Here is a 19728-nt window from a genome sequence, read left to right as displayed (position 1 = left end):
GATACCAGGAGAATGCTATCTTCTGGAGTGAACACTGCCTATGGTGAAGTTTGGTGGAGGAGAACTACTGTAAAATAATGATCTGGGACTGTTTTTTTTTCAGGGTTTGGGCTAGATCTCTTAGTTCATATAAAGTGCGCTGTTAATGCTGCAACATGCAAAGGCATTTTAGATAATTATGCACTTAAAACTTTGTGCCATCCGTTTGTTGAAGGCTATTTTATGTTCTAGCATTTTTGTATCCCAGTGCACAAAGCAGGGTCTATAAAGACAAGGAGGAACACTAGCGGCCTGCCCAGAGCTCTTACATTAACCCTATTTAACTTTTTTGGGATAAAGTCGGACACCGATTGCATCAATCCGAAACCCTCCATCTACTCGATCTGCAGTAATACGAATTGCGATCGCATACGTATTCACCTTTGTGCGACATTTTCACTCAAGTCTATAAAAATCAGAAAAAATCCATAGCCTGCACAATTGTGAATAGAACTATAGGAACCTACACATTTTGGACATTTTTGGCAAATCATTTGAACGAGCCTCTTGGATTGAAATGCCATTCTATCATCACAACTATTCCAAAGTTTTAAAAAGCGGGCACGCGCTTGCCTTTACTTGTGGCGACGCTGTGCTGTGACGCACGCGCCCGTGGAGTCGCCGCGCGCTGAGACGTCACTTCCGCCTCTGCCATTTTGACGCTCCAGCTGAGGAGAGGCAATTGAATTGCTGCTGCGGCGTTTACGAAGGCAGGGACCCACGGTTCATTTTACACATTGTTTATTGAAAACCAACAAGAAACAGTTTCATAGCGAGAAGGAAAAGACCCAGAGCCAGGGGAACACGGCTACATGAGCAGGATGTCAGACTTCGACAGCAACCCGTTTGCAGACCCGGACTTCAGCAACCCTTTCCAGGTGAGCTTGGATGGAAATTGTCTTCTGTCTTACTCGTCCTTATAAAGTATTGTTTGCTGTTGCCGTCATTGTTTCGTGTGCTGGTCGTTGTTATTGGCACAGGTGCCTTTTATCCTGATCCGGCAGGAACGAGCAGTCCTGTTTTGTTTATTATTGACAAGCAGACCGCTTGCGGCATAGCTTGAGTAACGTTAAAGGGGACTTGGATGCCGAACGGAGATCGCATAATTTAGGCTCATATGAGCAAGCGATCGAATTTCCAGGGAAAAGTGAGCAGATCCCCTTGCTCCATGTGTTGTCTGGGGAAGCTGTAGTGTTCCTGACTGTCTCGAGATTCTATTGTTGCAGAAAATATCCAAACGTTCTTGGTACTCCTGACTTGACAGTAGCAAACTTTCTCGTGGTGAATATGCCGAGACTGACAGTAGCGGTTCGCGTACTTAAGTTAATCTTGGTTTCGATCTGCTTATCTGCAAAGGGTCCATATCCCATTTCTTACCCTTGTTTAGTCTTTTTATTTCTGATTCATATCCAAATCCAGATCTTGGGTTCCAGGTGTTTGTGAACAAGACACGGATCATCCTTTATCAGTAACTGAGGTGATTAGGTGAAGTGTCGCCACTAAATATAATTACAAATGTTGTAGCCCCTGCAATGGACTTAATTTATCACTTTTTTAAAGAAACGGATAAGTAATGATTCTATGTTGACTGTGGGTAGATAGTTTTTGTTTAGTGTGACACCTTTTATTACAATTCCATGGTTTCAGGTTAATATGAGCTATCACCTCTGACACCTAGATTTAATTTTTATTTGGCTTGCCAGTAATACTAGTCTTTACATAACGAATGTATTTTATATATTTCATATAAAATTCTTAATATTGTTTATAAAGTTGAACAATCATATTCCGAGTGGGCAATAGGCATGCAGCAGAAATGTACACAATATTTTATTAAGCACAGTATTTTAGAAAGTGCAAATTACAAAGTTTAAAGTTATAAGCAGCTTTGTTAAAAAGACAGGATGATAAAATACAAATATTTATCATTGCATTTTAAGATTATGAGATATAAAAATAATTAAGGAACCCTACATTATTATTTTTTTTTTGCAAAAACTGTAACCCTACAAATAAAATTAGTGTCTTTCTTTAAGTCATAAAAGCTTTAAAGGATAAGTTAATATTTTTGTTATTTATCACATTCTTTCACCCTGGGAAGTTAAGTAAAGCATGATTAAATTAACAAAAAAATGCCGAGTAAAAGTTTTAAAACTTATTAAATGTTTCCAGAGTAGATGAATCTATGCCACAATTGTTAAGAAAAAATTGCATTAAAAGTAAGAAGTGTGTCTATTAAATGCACCAGGCAACAATTTAAGTATTCTGCAATAGATGTGAACATTTTTGGAAGTATAAGTTTTCATTGAATAAACCTTATATACATATGCTTCTTGAATATGACATTTACATCTTACCATTCTGTATTTCATACATGAGAACCTTGGCAAATCAGAAATAAAGTACACATGTATTGTATATTTAGAAGTAACCAGCTAGACCAGTAACAGTGTCATTTAAAATGTGTAAGACATGTACAGTATTTTCAGTTCTACCATTCCTGTAGTTTATACATTCATGGGTTATCAATCTTCAGTGATTTAAAAACATAAATTAGTAAACACTAGGTTGTCACATTCATCAAAAGTTGAGATATATTTGAAGGTGTATTGCATCCAGTTTAAATATTCGAAATGCTTGAATTTCTCAGTTTAAATATTACAAATTACATTTTCAAACCAATCTGCTTTTGCGCTACTCCACGTGAGATTTTTCACGTAAAATTTACACATCAGCATAAATAATTGCTTATTCATGTTGTAAGAATAAGGCGCTTTATTGCACCCGACCCAACACAGATTCACTTGGAAGCACGTATAAAAATAAATAAACTTATTTTCCTTCAGCTGGAGGGCACGGCATGTCTTCCCCATGAACCCCCCAGCCACAACACAGTCCCACAAGCACTTAATATAAACAACACACTCTCTTCTTCCTCCTCCACCACTCCTCACCAAGCTTTGTCCTCCTCCCACCCGACTCTGGCCCCTGAGTGGTGGTCGCTGGCTCCTTTTATAGTTCACCTGGAAGTGCTCCAGGTGCTTGATCCCCAAGTTCCGGCTGCACTTCCGGGTGTGACGAATATGTTGCCCCTATGGGCTCAGGAGTCCCAAACACAGCATCCCCTGGCGATGCCTGCGGGACCCAACAGGGCTGCATCCAACTCCAACTCCCAGGGTGCCCTGCGGGAACCCGAGACAGTGCTCTAGCCCAGGGGGGTGGCCATCTAACATCCAGGAGAAGGTATTGCAGTGTCCATGGCTGCTCCCCCCCGAATATAGTGTGCAGGGGCATCCCGGCTGGGTAAGGATGCCAGCCACCTACCACAACGTTTATTAATTGATGTACTCCATCATTAACGAAATAGACTCTCTTCTGTCCAGTTAGAAGAACCTACTATTTAATTTTCTAATATAAGCTGCTGGTAATAGAATTAAAACTGCAATTAGTCTGAAGGCAAAGATGGAATCTAAATCTTTCTGTAATCAAACTGGTTGACAGTTGTGAACATCAGTATGGCTGTAGATCTAGGAGAAGATGTGAAGGAGTGAGGAATTTTTTTTAAAGTCATCCAAAGGCTGCATTGTTCACGTACGGGTAGTCATCGACTTATGACTTATGCGCCTTACGAGCATTTGACTTGCATCGCAACCTTGTCTCACGGGAAAATGACAGTCTTTGGTACGCCAGCTCTGTATGTTGTGACTCATTAATCTTGACCTCAGTTTGCTACCTGCAGTGATTTAGATTACCTGCTTTCAGTTACATTTATCTTACAATTGCAAGAAAAAAGGCAATTGATCTTAACACAAAAATGAAGGTGATCAAGCAATATGAGGGAAGAAAGAAAGCGAATGCGATCGCATGTGATTTTAAGTTATCCATTTGTAACCGGTGTGCACCACACGTGCTGTACTGCTGCACTCTGGCTTTGAATTTGGTTATGCTCCGAAGCTTCTGCGTTGTGACTGGTGATGTGCCACTTTGTGTAAACCGCCAAGAAGGGGTAATTAAACCACACTGAACTCCTTTATCAGTTAATGTTTATTAACAGGCTGAAATGTTAAAACAGAAAACCTATGAGAGCTCAAAGTCTGGCGGTACAATTCCTTTTCTCACAGTTAACACAGTGAGCACTGGGAGAGGCTCACGCTGATATTGTAACATAACACAGACAAAGAAAGGATTCGTGAAGCTGTTCAAGGTTCGGCACCCATGTAAGCAATAGTAATAACTAAAAAAAATAATAAAATAAAAAAGTAATTTACACAAATAACAAAACCAAAAAGCTACAAAATGTACTAAGAATGATAGTAAAAAAAAGGATATAAAACAGCATGTAACTTAAGAGACTTACTGTACAGTACTATACATATGGTTTGAATACATGTACTGCTCTGTCTTATGACCAGTCAGTTGGAACTGAGCGTGGTCTTAAGTCAACTACTTACTGTACATTTTTCATGTAAAAACTTCGAGAACTTTTCTGGCATGGTGTTACTTCACAATTACTGCCTTAGTCCAGCCTTGCTATTCCAGTGTTCCATGGGCAAAAGATAGAAAAAAGGTAAAAATAAAACCCAAGTACTGTCCATTCTGTATTGAATGTTTAATTAACAGTTTATTATTAAAACGGCACATTAATAGGCTTATATTAGTGTTACATACATTGTATGGAAACACAGATGCAACTCCCTTAATTTTTAAACTGAATTTAAATCTTTGCAAATGAACATATGTTTATTATTGTCTGTCTGTTATACCTTCATTGTTATCACTCTTTAATATTGTTCTTTATCAGTATGCTGCTGCTGGAGTATGTGAATTTCCCCTTGGGATTAATAAAGTATATCTATCTATCCATCCATCCATAAAAAGACATATTGCATACCCTTTGAATTAATTAAAATAGGCAGTAATATTTTTGTTCAAGTAGAGAAGGACAAAAGGGAATGTGAAATAATTAAGTGAATTCTATGTAGTAATGAGCTTGTTTATTTTATTTAATGTACTGTAGTACTAGGGTGTTGTACCATGTTAGCCATTAAGTTGCCTCCAAAGCTTGCATATTGTAATCTTTTTAGTTAGACAATAAAAGGTGACATTTTGCTTGATTGTACTGTAAATTTAAATTCTAGCTTTACTGATTGTCACTGGTGAGAAATAGCTTAGGGGCTTGTCCCACTCCGTTTCACATCCTCACAAGTAGAGCCTGGCTATGAACTTGGGGCCTCTATGTCAGTAAGCAACAGATTATCTAGTTGAGTGAAATGAAGCCCCTCCAGCCTTGCCTAAGTGAGTTTCTTCAGCTGTGACCATGAGGGTATCATATTGCATGGTGGATGGATATTTCTCTCTGGCTTAGTCCGCACTAACATGGACACATTTGGAAATGCAGTTTTCATTTAAAAAGAAAAGAGTCCAACCTTTTTGTGTGTACAGATGATAAAGTACAGTTGTTTTTAAAAGTTACAAATGAGTAGAATGTTGCTGAAGCCTTAGAAAATATACAATGAGATTTCTACCAAAATAAATATTGCAAATTTGTCATTGGTTCAAGGTTCAGTACCTATGAAGCTGATACAAAGAAATTGAGAGAGGTCTATCACCACAGCAAACCTGAGATCACAGGTTTGACAATCGCATATCAATGTTTTCGATAAGCTTAATTTTCCCTATTTACACCACTATACAAGATCTAGCATTTTAAATTCTATATAGAGTTTTACAATTGTTTAGATATCCGTGGTTGAAAATACTGTTTCATTGTAACAGCAAAACAAATTCAAAAAGCAGTATTTTTAAATGTATCTGTGTTAGTGTGGACTACGTCTTCACACTAGTCCTCACTGCTGTCCCTCACTACACTGCTTTATACAAATATTTGTTAAAGTAGGCAATTTTGTTGTATGTTGGGTTTTGATCCTACAATTTTGTTGCTGCAATTTGACACAGTAGTGACACCATAGGGGTTTATCTATCTTGTAGAAGGAGGACATAAGACTTATGAGGGAGAACTGGGAATGGAGAAGGGAGTCCTTTTGATGTGATTCTTTTTAGTTCTTTTGTACTTTGAACTCTCCCTGTGTTTTCCCTTCATTGTGTGGTTTATTCTGCAAGTCATTGCCATAATTTTGATACGTTGAGCCTCTCTGTCATTATTTTGATTGTTGGGGTGCATGAGATTTGGTCAGTATATGAACATGGCCAGTTTTCACCCTTAATCCATAATGGATGACTTAGCTTATATGGGACAAAACCTTTGCCAGTTTAGTGACACAAAATATGTGATCTGCAGTAAGCACATCCTTCTTAATTCCTGCATTTAGGATTCTGTGATTTATACCTTTAAGGTAACTGATTTTGTCATAAAAGCCAAAACGACAAACGGTGACACTTACCGTAGATCCTGTTTATATAAGCCAAGAGTTTTGTCCTAGATATTTGGCTTGGAGTTTGGGGGTCTGTTTATACAACGAGTATCGTTTCAGATTCAAGATTCCCAGCGCAATGCCGGTTTTGCCGATGAATACGGAAGTAAATAATGACGAAACCACAGAGCCGTCTTTCAGATGAAGAAGTAACTTTGCATGCCGGTACTTTAAATTAAATAAAGAATTTATTCAAAAAAGTATTTTAGTTGTTGATTTTATTAATAACATTTATAATAAATTATAGGGAAGTTTAAAATAAAAATTAAATAATATATACAGTAAGACCATGCAAACAAAAAAAAAGTACAAAAACAATAAAGTGCACTGATAAGGAGAGCCCTGAGCAACAAATTTTTGATTGAATGGAAAACAGTTAATATTTAATGCATGATGTAGTTTTCTGACATTTTTACGATCCTTTTGTCCTTTCACTTTGATTGACTATGACTGGATGAAGTTTGAAAAATAGAGACTGGGATGTTTCAAAAGCACCAGTGATCAGCATTTCTGGTTCATGGCACTAAATATGATAATCAAGTCTAAGCCAGTAGAGTGGAATGCAGCACTTGGCCTGCACCAATGCATTCAGTTAGGTAGCAATAATTTATTTAGATTCAGTTTATTTTTAGAAACGGTCTCACGTACAGGACCTCGACAACCCTTATTTATTGTATGCATTGCGATGTTGAGGAGGTAGTTGCAACTTGAGGGGAGTTCTTGTTTTCTTCAATTGCATGGTTAGTCATCTCTTGTAACATTTTCCTTAATGTCTAAGCATCTGCCTCTTATTGTTTTAAGATGATCTCTTCTACTGTTTGTGAGTAGATGTATATTATAATTTGAAGTGAAATTAGCAGTCCCTGAGGATGTTATTGTAGCTATGTAAGTAGTGATTATAGGATAGAAATCCCTAAAACAGCTTTCAGATAAAAAGATTCTCTGATCACATTTAATTGAAGCTAAGAAGGAGAGGGACCCTGCTGTGACTTTTACTAGAGATTCTGGTCATTGCTTGAACGCAAGAGTGCAACAAAAAACGTAAAAATGTGTAGTTTAATATTATTTCCATTAGTCACAGTTCTTTGTCGATTTTTCATTTTACATTTGTAAACAATGGCTTGCTGGCACCCCGGCTTTTAGTTTTGCCATTTCTTGAGGCTCCCACTCCATTCTCTGCTGGTTGCACATAAAAAAGTTTCAATTGTATTGAACATTAATTTAGTCAAGCTACAAATGCAAACACATTTTTGTTTTCTTTAGTAAAGGTGTCTCTAAAGGCTATGGCACACTAAACGATGATAATTTTTTTATTGATTTTTGTCATTGCTTACATTTACATAATCTTAGCAAGTCGGTGGCATGTTGCTGTAAACCCAGTCGTCAAATGTGATATATCCAGTGACTGAGACGAAAAAGTCTGCGACTGGCTAGGATAAAATCAGACAGGGTAGTCTTGTTAGTTGGAGAGGCATGCTATGAACAGAGGAGAGCTGACAACCACATGAATCAATGAAAGCTCATCTGGATTATAGCAACAAAGACTAAGGAACATGTATGTTTTGAACCTTGCAAATACAAGAGAAGCTCATCAGTCTGATGACTTGTATTTTAATACCATAACAGAGTGGAAAAAAGAATTAAAGAGCAGAGATTGATGCTGAACTTGCTATAGCTGTTTACCCTTCGTAAAGTGCTACTTTCTTGGCACACAAGCAATTGGCTGTCAGAAAAAGGATTCAAGCATTAACTGCGTTGGAAGCTTGTGGCTTGGTCAGTGTATGTGACATGTGATTTTTAGTCATGTAAGTTGACATGGTGCAGCAATGAGATCAGCAGCTGCAACTGACAAATCTCACATATCCCACAAAAAAAAAAGTTGCATAATGTGACATTGGCTTAACTGAGGGAAGAAACAAAGTGACCTGTGATATTCTACTGTTTTTGAAAAAGAACCTAATTTTTATATTTAAAAGCCTGGTTAAATTACAGTAGTTTTCTTGAAGTAGTTACTTGTTAAAAGAATGTATGTACAGTGTAGGTTAAATGTTATAATGTTTATATGCGTTATTCTTAATTTATTTAATATTATTAATAGTTCTAAAATATCTAAAACATCAAACATAAGCTGTACTCCGTGTGCCTTGGTCGGTTTTTCATATATTATCTTTCCATTATTAAAACTACTTTTATTGTTGCATGGTATCTTCATATACTGCTGATAATTAAGCCCTCAATACTGGTATAGTATGAGCTGTCAAGAAAATGCATTGGTGCACCCTTATAGTAAGTGAATGAGACAAAAAGATGTAAAAATGTTTGCTGTCCCAGCTGGGGAAAACATCTTGTTTAATTACTAAAAGCAAGATGGTAAAAAAAAAATAAAAGAGAGAGAAAATTTATTCCAATTGGGTCATTTCTTGTCAAATCAACTAATGGCCCACTCACTTTGGACTCAAATTCTGGAAAAATTACCAGGTGTACCCATGTAAGTCAGAAGACACCCAGGAAAAATTTGTAACAACCGACTCCTTTACCCAGCCTCTACACTACCAAGACTTTTGCTTTGGCTAGCCTGAAGACTCTCAAGATGATAACAAGCCGTACTCCATACAGATTGTCCTTTTATCCCCCGACATGATGAAATAACAAGCAAATAGTAGACAGAAATGTAAAATCAAATGCAGATACATTGTAAGTGATAAGTATATATACACACGAGGACAGACGAATATTCAATAATATGTAAGTGCACACAAACCATCACTATCCCAATGATACCCGTGATTATTTTTATATATATAATATACACAAGCGCACAGATATGCAACAATAATACTATTTATAAAACCCTCCCTTGCCCCTAAACAATAAACAAATTATCACAGCACATAAACATGAGCACAGATTGATAGTAAACAGCAGATAAAATGTATATGATAAGTGAGTCCCAAAGCTGTAAAAGTCTGGCAGGTATTGATGGCTGACTGATAAGACACCTTGCTTCCTCCCGACAATACAAAAACGACTTTGCCATATGTGTCCTCAGCAGTGGTTGGTGTGAATCCAAACCCCGGGGTTTCTCTGCACAAGTTGCCGTAAATGTTGATCCGGATCTTGATAAAAGCAAGTAATGGAATGGCACAATAATTGGGATGATGGATGGAAGTGACTGTAAATAATGGCTACTTCGTTCACACAATCTTCGTTCTCTTTGTCTCTCTCACTCTATACCTTGCTCCTCTTTCCTTTACGCTCCTCTGTTTTAAATAATGACGGTCCCAGATGTAATTGGTAGAAAACAACAGGTAATTTCTGTCTCAGGGTTGCGGTCTTCCTTCATCCTCCTTCCCCTTTTATCTTACGGGGACAACATTTACCACTGTTATATTCTAACAGAAGATGACAAACTCGGAGTCAGCCAGGTGACTTGTGAAGTCACTCAGTTGACTGTCCGAATATTCACCACTGAAGTAGCAGCTGAGATCCTGCCCTCTCACGCTCACACTCCAGATGGATCAGATGCATCCGCCCCTTTAAGCCAGTGTCCTGTTGGAGGCTATGTTGTGTGCATGTATGATGAAAAATGTTGGATGGATGCGATTCCTGACAAGAGTGAAGTGGAATCAGACATCCTGATATGTTTCAAGCATCCAAACTTTCCTGTACAGTCTTTCCATTGTCCACTTAGAGACAATATTTGTTTGGTGCCATTACAGTGTTTCGTTCCACTGCTTAGTGCACCTACAACGGTCAGTGGGAAGCAGTGCATCTTGATTTCAAAGACAAACCTGCCCTACACTCTGTACTTTGATTGAAACAGAAATGAAATGGATCACAACCCTGCAGCTGCAATACCAAGGTGTTAACATTTCATTATAGCTAGTATTATATTTAATGATAAATCAAGCAGCTGTTGTTCATGTCTTGTGCTTAATGTGTCTTTGGTGATTTCTTTTTTTTCCATTAATCATATACCCAAGATAGTAATGTATAACTTGACCTTAAATATTGACAAATGATGAATTTAACCCATGTTTAGAAAGGAAAATAAATATGAAAGATTCACATAAGAATGGTAAGACTTGTTTTTTGAGAAAGAAGGGACCATGTAGGACAGGCATGTCAAACTCTCTACTATATGTGCGTCAGCAGGCCGCACTGTAACAAATACTATTATACAAAGTTACTGTAGCTTTCTTTCCAATACTGAAGACTTTAAAACATGTAACACTTAATTTTTAAAGTTTAAAGAAAAGCAATTTATTTTTATACAATCTCCGTACAACACCGTACAATTAGTCTTATCTTAGCTAGGTCCTTATATACAGTAGGAGTCTTACAGTCTGAGATCTATTTCTTTTGTCCTGACGCTTGGCATCTCTTCTTAAAAACCAGTTCGTCAATATCAGGCTTGAAATCTTGTGCAGCTGCAACTTTTATGAGGGATGAAAAGTGCTCGACAGTAAGTCTTGAGTGATGTGTGGTTTTGGTAGCTTTCATTAATGAAAACAATTGTTCACAAAGTACTCTCGATGCCAACGTACGGATCTATACATATGAAAGCGGCAGGTAAGCATACAAGCCTGGCACACCAACTTCGTTGTATTTTGCCTTCAGAGTAGAATCTGACTGCAGTTCAGTCAATTCCATTTGGATATTCTCAGGTGCATTCTTAACATTGTAAGAGTATGGTGACGTAAACAGCGCAAAGTCCTGTTTGTGTGAACTGAAATCACGAAAAAGCTCAGTAATTCAAGTTGGAGAACAAATCCTCCAAAAATCTAATTTTACTTTACCAAGTTTACTTCACAGTTTATACAGTACTGTAAAAGCCGATATGCAAAAAGCCCCCTGACCTACAGTAATTTTACAAACTCAAAATCACAAAAATGTGTTAATAAACAACTCGCCAGCTTCTCGTGTTCACTTCAGATCTTCAGTTGTAGTCTGCACTAACTGTTCATTACAGTACGAGCACAAAATTACATAAAACTAGAGCAAAAAAAATGACAATTAGCCATCCATCCTCTTCCGAGTACCCGAGATCGGGTTGCGGGGGCAGCAGCTTGAGCAGAGATGCCCAGACTTCCCTCTCCCCGGCCACTTCTACTAGCTTTTCCAGGGGAATCCCGAGGCATTCCCAGGCCAGCCGAGAGACATAGTTCCTCCAGCGTCTCCTGGGACTTTCCTGGGGCCTCCTCCCAGTTACACGTGGGGGTATGGCGGATGGGCAGTGTCATGCCTAGGGTATCAAGGAGCTGTCGCCGCAACGTAATGCAATGAGAAAACGTGCTTTTGTCAGAGGGCGGAAGTAGAAAAGTCAATAAGTAACGGCAAAGTTACAGAATGATTCAATCACAAACGATAGTAATCATTTTGTACAAGTTTAGTGCTAAGTATACTGTCATGCGGGCCGCACAGATTTGTGTTGCAGGCCGCATGTGTCCCGCGGGCCGCGTGTTTGACATGCCTGATGTTGGATATAGGAAAATAATTTTAAAAATGCCTGGACAGTCCCACAGTGCATCAAGCTGGTTTGAAAATGAGATCCAAAAGATTTTTTTACATTTCAGAGGTCTACTGGTCAAATCCTGGTGCAGTTTATTATTTGGTTATAACCATTTCAAAAGCCCTGTTTATCTAAACATAGAAGAAATTTCAGCAGGCTGTATCACTTAGAAGTATACTTTCTGAAAGCCTGAACATGGCAAAGCCAAAGACGCAAAGTATTTTTTTTACCATTTTTGAAGGTCTGCTTTTACCAAGTGGTAGCATCTGGACCAAAAACTTTGATTTTGTTACGTACTATACCTGTACTAGTATGCAAAAATTGAGCCTGCTAGTGGTTTACTTCTTGAGATATGGTCTTGCAAAACCGATGAAAAAATAACGTTCTGTCAAATTTGACACCCCCTTCTCCTCAGAAAATTGTCTGTAGCTTGGAAAGTATTGATCTTAAATCAAAATAATTTTACAAGATGTATCCTGGATAACATGGGTACACCTGATATTTTTTTTTTCAGAATTGAGACCGAAGTGCATTGGATTTCTTGGAAATCTGTTGATTTGACATGGATCGACTCACTTATTTTTCAATGAATAATAATGCATTGACATGGAGCTTGAATGATCTCCCAGAGCTTTGGTCTATTAAGTATTTGTATACATATACAAATATACAGTATATAATATAAGAATATAAAAAATGATGTCCACACATAAAGCTCTTTCTAATGTGAATTTATGCACCTCCATGAAAACATTTTGATGGGAATACATTTCTAAATTGACTGCATGCCAACCTAGCTGGGTAGTAAGCTTAAATCATCCCTCTTCCAGGTGATTCTTGTCTAGCTGTGACCAGGTGCAATTTTGTCAACCTCATTTATTTCCCAAAAGGTCTCATGTTTTGATCTTAGAAAACAAAGAACAGTGTAGTAGGCCTTCAGGAAGCATAGGCCTTCATCATGAACACAGAGTTCCTAAATGTGATGGGGTTTTTATTGTAATGCAATCCAAGTAAAGAAAAGTGGAACTTTCAACCCACAGAAGCAAATATTTTTGTTGATTACCTAAAGAGCCAGCATGAGCCATCCTTAAAAAAAAAAAAAAAAGGTTTGCTATTTTTGTCAGAAATACTTTTAAAGTAGCCAGCCTTTCGTCAAGTAGGCTCACAGTGGCTGGAAATAGTTGCAGAGAGTTTTATGCTTCTCCATGTGTGAACGGAACCCGGGCACAGACAGACATGTTGTATTTCCACCACCACACGTGTATTTACAATTTTTTTACAAAGTTTAAGTGCACACACAACCCCCAAAGTCCTGGCCACACAACTTACTCTCTTCAGGCCGCCTCCTTGCCTCCTCCAGCAAGCTCAGTCATTCCTTCTCTCCCGACTCCAGCCCCGAATGAAGGGAGGCGGCCCCTTTTATCTGTACCCGGAAGTGCTCCAGGTGCTTCCCAGCAATCTCCCGCTGACACGCCCCCGTGTGGCGGAAGTTCCGGCTGTACTCCCGGAAGCACTCCGGGTGTCCCTGCTTCTCTCCCCCCTAAACAACAGCACATCCTGGTGTGGCGGAAGTGCTGAGGTCCAGGGTTCCCAAGGCATCGGGGTGCCCCCTGGCGTTGACCACGGGCCCCTGCAGGGTTGCACTTCCAAGCCCTCTACCCGTGGGCCCCAACGTGGTCTAAGGTGGGTGCATGCCCTCTTCCGGTCCTCCAAGGCATCCCTGACACATTAGAGTCTGAGATGGGCTTCTGCATTGTAACCCAGAATAAATCTTCTTCTGTCAGTTCAAAATGTAACCAAATAAACATTGAAATAGTAAAAAAGCTGTGAGGTTTTTATGCCCGACTTAAACTTGAAATTAGGGGCTACTTTGGTAAATGCAATAATTTCCTGCTTCCATTGCCATTTAGACCAAAACTCATGTTACATGTTTAGGTACATTTTTGTTCTTTGTTATATGCACTTGTCCTTCAATGTTAGTATTTTGTATCCTTAAGCAAATTAAGTCTTTCGTCAGCCTGCCAGCAAAATTATTTTTAAATGTATGATTTAGTTAACTATTTTGTCAAAATAAATAGATTTGACATTTTCTTTTAAAGAAACAAACTATTATTTGCAATAAAGTTATTGATATTTAAATACAAAAATGGCTGCTTGGCATTATGAACTTATTGTTTCACTGGGTTATTATGTCAGAATTTAAAAAAAAAAAAGAAAATTCTCAAAAAATGATGCTACTTGCATTGTCAATATGAATGGAACCAACACTGTTGAATAGTCGTCTGCCGTCCAGTTTACATTTTGACCTGAAAGTGCTTTAGACTGATCTAGGCTCAGGGTCTATTCATAAAATAATAAAAGCGTAGATTCCACTTACTCCTAGACAGCACAAAAATGTGAAATGTTGAAATTCAGAGTATTCATTTAGTGGTAATGCAAATAAAACCTGTAGCTTTTTAGTTGTAGATATTGATTAGGACACCACTTTGTAGTTAAGCAGCACAACTGACCATCATACCTTAATACAAATAATACAAATCTGTTAGAGCTTCTTTTCTATGCATTTGTTTTATTAGCTTGTTTTTCTTTTGAAATTTATTTTAAAGGAAGATCTAATTTGTTACGGCTGTTGGATCCACTATACACACACAACTTTTCTTCAGTCTTCTTCTACAGTGGCCTTAAATTTTATTCCTAAATGTTTTTAAATTAAAATGCTGTTTAAAGTGTCAAGATGTTTTCTTCACCATCAACATATGGACCAGCATGATCCAAAACTGGCTTATGACCAGAAACCTTTGGATAACATATTAGCTGAAGGATATCATAAATATTTAACACTTAACAACTGTTAAGGAAAGATTTGCCAAATGAATAGCTATAATAGCTACATATAAAGGTAATCCCCCATATGCCACAAGGTCATTTACTTTAATCTAGCAAATTTTGATTTTTACCTTTTATTTATGACATTTTTTTCATTACTTCAGTAGAAATTTGAAACTATAACTATAAAAGCTGCTAGAGAATACAGATAGAAAAGCATATTTGATTAGAAAACACAATTTGAATTACTATCTTTCTGCTTTTAAAATGAGAATGAAATTTACTACTGACCATACCAGATGAAGAAATGGAAGAAATCGTTCAATTTCTGGCCATCAGTATGGGTTGCTCATAGCTAATGACCAATTATGGGATAATTAGGTAGGCTATACATTGGAAAAGCCGCAGTCTCAGATATCTTTGTCCTTGAGTACTTAAGGCCTTTGCTAACCAACTTTGTGGTATCTGATGCTATTTGTTAAGTCTGTCACTAACACTCCAGAAAAATCCAAAAAATGCATGTGCCTCTTCACCTATTAAATGCAGACCAGTGGCCCATATCATGACTACTTCAAGAGGCTTGTTCTTAACTGTTTGGACCTACTGCAGTTTGCCTGTTGGATAAAGATTGAAATGGAAGATCCTGTTATCTTTCGGCTCCACAGGGCCCTATTCCCACCTGGACAAAACTGGCATTGTGATAATTATGTTTTTTCCATTGTCTTCAATACCATCCAGCCGTATCTTTTAAAGGGTAAGCTCAGAGATTTGTAGGTAGATGAGCCAATGGTATCCTGGATAATGGACTATCTGCCCAATAGGCCACAGTTTGTTGGATGACAGCAGCACTGGAGCACTACAAAGAACAGTCCTGTTACTAATTCTTTTCACCTTGTGCACTTCGGACTGTAAAAATAACACCAATTCATGTTGTCTTTAGAAATTCTCAGGTGATTCTCTACATATGGGGTGTATTGGCAAGGGGGAATAAGACAGGAGAGGTGTCAGATGGAGTACTTTGTTTCTTGGTTTAAAGAGAATTGTCAGGCAGCTTAACAGTAATAAAACCAGGTAATTGGTTATTGACTTTCACAACACTAAAGATCCTATATATCCGGTCACTGTTCAGGAAGTGGAGGTAGCATACTGCTACAAATGGGGGGGTCAGCATCAGTGAAAAGTTGGATTAGCCTAGTAACACACAGGAACTGCATCAGAAAGGACTGAACAGAGCAGACATTTTTTCCTTATAAAACTGTTTTCCTTTATTGTGGACAATTGCGTCCTTTAGAAGCTCTTTAACTCTTTGATGGCTTAAGCGGATTGAGCATGGGAAAGGCACTATATAAATAAAATGTATTATTATTATTAGCATGATATCCTAGGCTGTGGTTTGCTGGGCCGGAAACAACACTTCAGGGCAGGCCTGCTGAATCAACAAGCTATTTAAGAAGGCAGGTTAAGTTATAAGACGAACCCTCTTGACTGTCTAGCAGAATGAAGACCAAACTGATGGCCATTATGAACAATGCATCCTCTCTCTGATGTTTTATCATTGAGTACTTTTAGCCAAGGTGTTATTAAGCAGAAGTGTGCCAAGAAACGCTGCTGAGGTTCCTTCATACCTTTGGCAGTGCGCCTTTATGATGCCTCACACCGACTGCTCTCTTTACATTAGCCGATGTTGTTTTTTGTTCTTTTTTGTCATTCAGGAGTGGGTGTTTGAGAGGGTATTGTTATCGTTGCTTGTTATGACACTTATGTATTTCTTGACCTTCTATATTAAAATTCCTTGACGTTCTCTATTAGAATTCCTCCCTTAGGACAAAAAACACTATCTAATAGAATAAAATATTTTTGGTGGTGTTAGACTTTTGCATATTGTATACACAAACCACAGATTGATAAGTCTTTCCATTAATCAACACCATTCTTCCATTTTGCACAAACCCTTTGCATTGTTTGTGGTGTCATGCTAGCCATTTCTTTCTTATTTCGTATTACTGCAACTTGTCTTATTTTGTACCCAGTCTCATTTAATTTTGTGCCAATGAATATGGGATTATGTACTCTTGAGAAATCCACAAAATGGAGTCAATACCAAGTATGTTTGGTATGCTTATATGTCTATCGTATTTATAAAACACAAACTTTGGTCATGTACATATTTGAGATAAATTTCAAATTAAAAAAAAACCAAACATGAGAAGAGCAATTCTCAAAAAAAATATTAGATATTCCACATTTATTGTGAAAAATAAGTGCCTGGCGGATTTTTTTTCTTCAGTATTTTGACCCTTCAAGGGTTTGCACAAATGTATGCTTAAAGGTGGCCATAAAGCAAGTAGTCCATTAATTCAATTTTCAGTAAATGCAAGACTGGCCGTTTTATTATTTTCAAAATGAAATGAAGTCATAAACAGTGTTGTGAAAAGTATTTTTTCTGATTTTCACTCTTATTGCAAATTTTTGAGACTTAAAGATTAAATTTGGTATTTTCCCAGTCAAAGTTATTTCTTCACAATCATGGCATATGCTCATTTGACACATACACTTCACCTTAGAATACACATGTATTTTATTAATTTTAAAAAGTAACTAGCCCACACCTGACTTTTATAATACAGTTGACCCATGTCTTGAGATTACATGCACATTACAAAACACTGTATCTTTGTCATTTTAAGGAGAGAAGAAGAACAAATCAAAGCATTGTTGTGACATTTTTAAAAGGCCCTGTGGCATCTTTCAGGGTCAGAGGTGTGGATTCACCGTGGAAGATCATTACCAAGAATTATTATTGATACTGGGTAGTGATGCCCAGGTGCTAATTACTATCTCTGCTCAGTAGACAATTACAACCGAAAAAAGTCACACTTAGAATCGCTTAAATTTTTCCACTATACTGAAGCTTATTACATTATTTTTCTAAGATATGCCATGCTGCTGCTACATTGGTAATGCCCATGTGTGCTTCAGTGAGATAGAATGTTGGGTGTGAAAGTACACTTTCAGCTTTAACTTAAAAGGTTTACCAAAAGGAATTTAAAGTGCCATTTCATTATTGATTGGAAAAAAAAAAAACTGTAAAAAACCTAAAACAAGGAAATCAAGGAAAAATAAAACGGTGAAAACGGAAAATCAAAAAAAAAATAAAACTGAATTTGTGGAGAAAATAATACGGTTTTCATAGGGCCCTACTCATAGCGCCAGGGTCTGCATGAGTATTACATGTTGTTCTTGTATATTTATGGATTGATTAGTATGAGTAAGTGTTAGTGAGTTTACTCATGCAAACATTTTATAGTAAGGACTTTTATTACCATATCCTCTGCAAGAGTGATTCCTTGTGCATTAAAAAGTTGATAATTGGTTTGTAGCACTTAAATCTGCTTTTTTCCACATTCATCACATTTTTTTTAATCATACAGTTAGGTCAATAGGTATTTGGACAATCACACAATTTTCATCATTTTCGCACTGTAAACCACCACAATTGATTTGAAATAAAGCAATCATTATGTGAGTGAAGTGTACACTTTCAGCTTTAACTTAAAAGGTTTACCAAAGATCTTGTCTGGGCCATTTAGGAATAACAGCCATTTTTCTGCATCCACACATTTCCAGGGGCTCAAAGGTATTTGAACAAACTACCATAATCATAAATATAATGATCATTTTCAATACAGTATTTGGTTTAAAATCCTTGGTCATCTCCAAGTGCTGGGTTTCCATCTTACTGTTGCTTTCGTTTTGTTGGTAAGCTATATGTTGCAGGTTTTGAGTTGTGAATTTCTTTTGTAGTCGTTCAGACGCTATTAACAATTATCCTACAGTCGTTGATAGAATGTATTTTTTCAAATAGGCACTCTTAAAACATCTAGATCAGACATGTCAAACTCACTACCATTGGTGGGCCGCTTCGACTGCCATACGTGCGTCAGCGGGCCGCACTGTAACAAATACTATTATACAAAGATACTGTAACTTTTTTTCCAAAACTGAAAACTTTATAAAATGTAACACTTAAAGTTTAAAGAAAAGCAATTTATTTCCTTACAATCTCCGTACAACAGTGTACAATTAGAGTATTAGCCTCTTAGCTAGGTCCTTATTATATTATATTAATTATATTATATTCATTGCTTATATAGGAGTCTTACAGTGTGAGATTTATTTCTTTTGTTTCGACACTTGGCATCTCATGTTAGTAACCAGTTCATCAATATCAGGCTTGAAATCTTGTGCAGCTGCAAGTTTTATGAGGGATGAAAGGTGCTCGACAGCAAGTCTTGAGCGATATGGGGTTTTGGTAGCTTTCATTAACAAAAACAATTTCTCACAAAGGTAAGTGCTTCCGAACATAAACAGTACTCTCAATGCCAACTTATGGATCTGCACATACGAGGTTGGCAGGTAAGCATACAAGCCTGGCACACCAACTTTGTTTTATTTTGCCATCAGAATAGAATCTGACTGCAGTTCAACCAATTCCATTTGGATATTCTCAGGCGAATTCTCAACATTGTAAGAGTATGGTGACGTAAACGGCACAAAGTCCTGTTCATGTGAACTGAAATCACGAAAACGCTCATTGAATTCATTGCTCAGTAATACAAATTGGAAAATAAATCCTCCAAAAATCTAATTTTACTAAGTTTACTTCAAAGTTTATAATGTAAAATAAGCCGATATGCAAAAAGCCCCCTGACCACACTAATTATACAAACTCAATCACAAAAATCTTTTAATAAACAACTCACCAACCTCTCGCACAACTTCAGATCTTCAGCTGTAGTCTGCACTAACTGTTCGTTACAGTACTAGCACAAAATTACATAAAACTAGAGCAAAAAAACGTGAAAATATGCAAGCTATTACTACTAGTGATGGTCAGTTCTGCCCAGTGGCCAGTCTCAG

At 37.4% G+C, this 19728-nt stretch overlaps 1 protein-coding gene across 2 annotated transcripts in view; it reads left to right on the top strand.

Annotated features, from left to right (window-relative positions):
- Positions 1-641: 641 nt before the first annotated feature.
- scamp1 (secretory carrier membrane protein 1) overlaps positions 642-19728 on the top strand; it is a 110509-nt gene continuing 91422 nt past the window's right edge. The window contains exon 1 of one of the 2 annotated variants that reach the window (XM_039758391.1): positions 642-917. In XM_039758391.1, coding sequence (XP_039614325.1) covers positions 852-917 — 66 coding nt within the window. In that variant the 5' untranslated portion in view covers positions 642-851. The remainder of the gene's footprint in view (positions 918-19728) is intronic. The other variant, XM_039758390.1, reaches the window with a different exon arrangement.

This window comes from Polypterus senegalus, chromosome 7 (assembly GCF_016835505.1).
Source record: "Polypterus senegalus isolate Bchr_013 chromosome 7, ASM1683550v1, whole genome shotgun sequence".
NCBI classification, from domain to species: domain Eukaryota; kingdom Metazoa; phylum Chordata; class Cladistia; order Polypteriformes; family Polypteridae; genus Polypterus; species Polypterus senegalus.
Note: the sequence above shows the minus strand (reverse complement) of the source record. Positions and strands in the feature narration are given on the sequence as shown.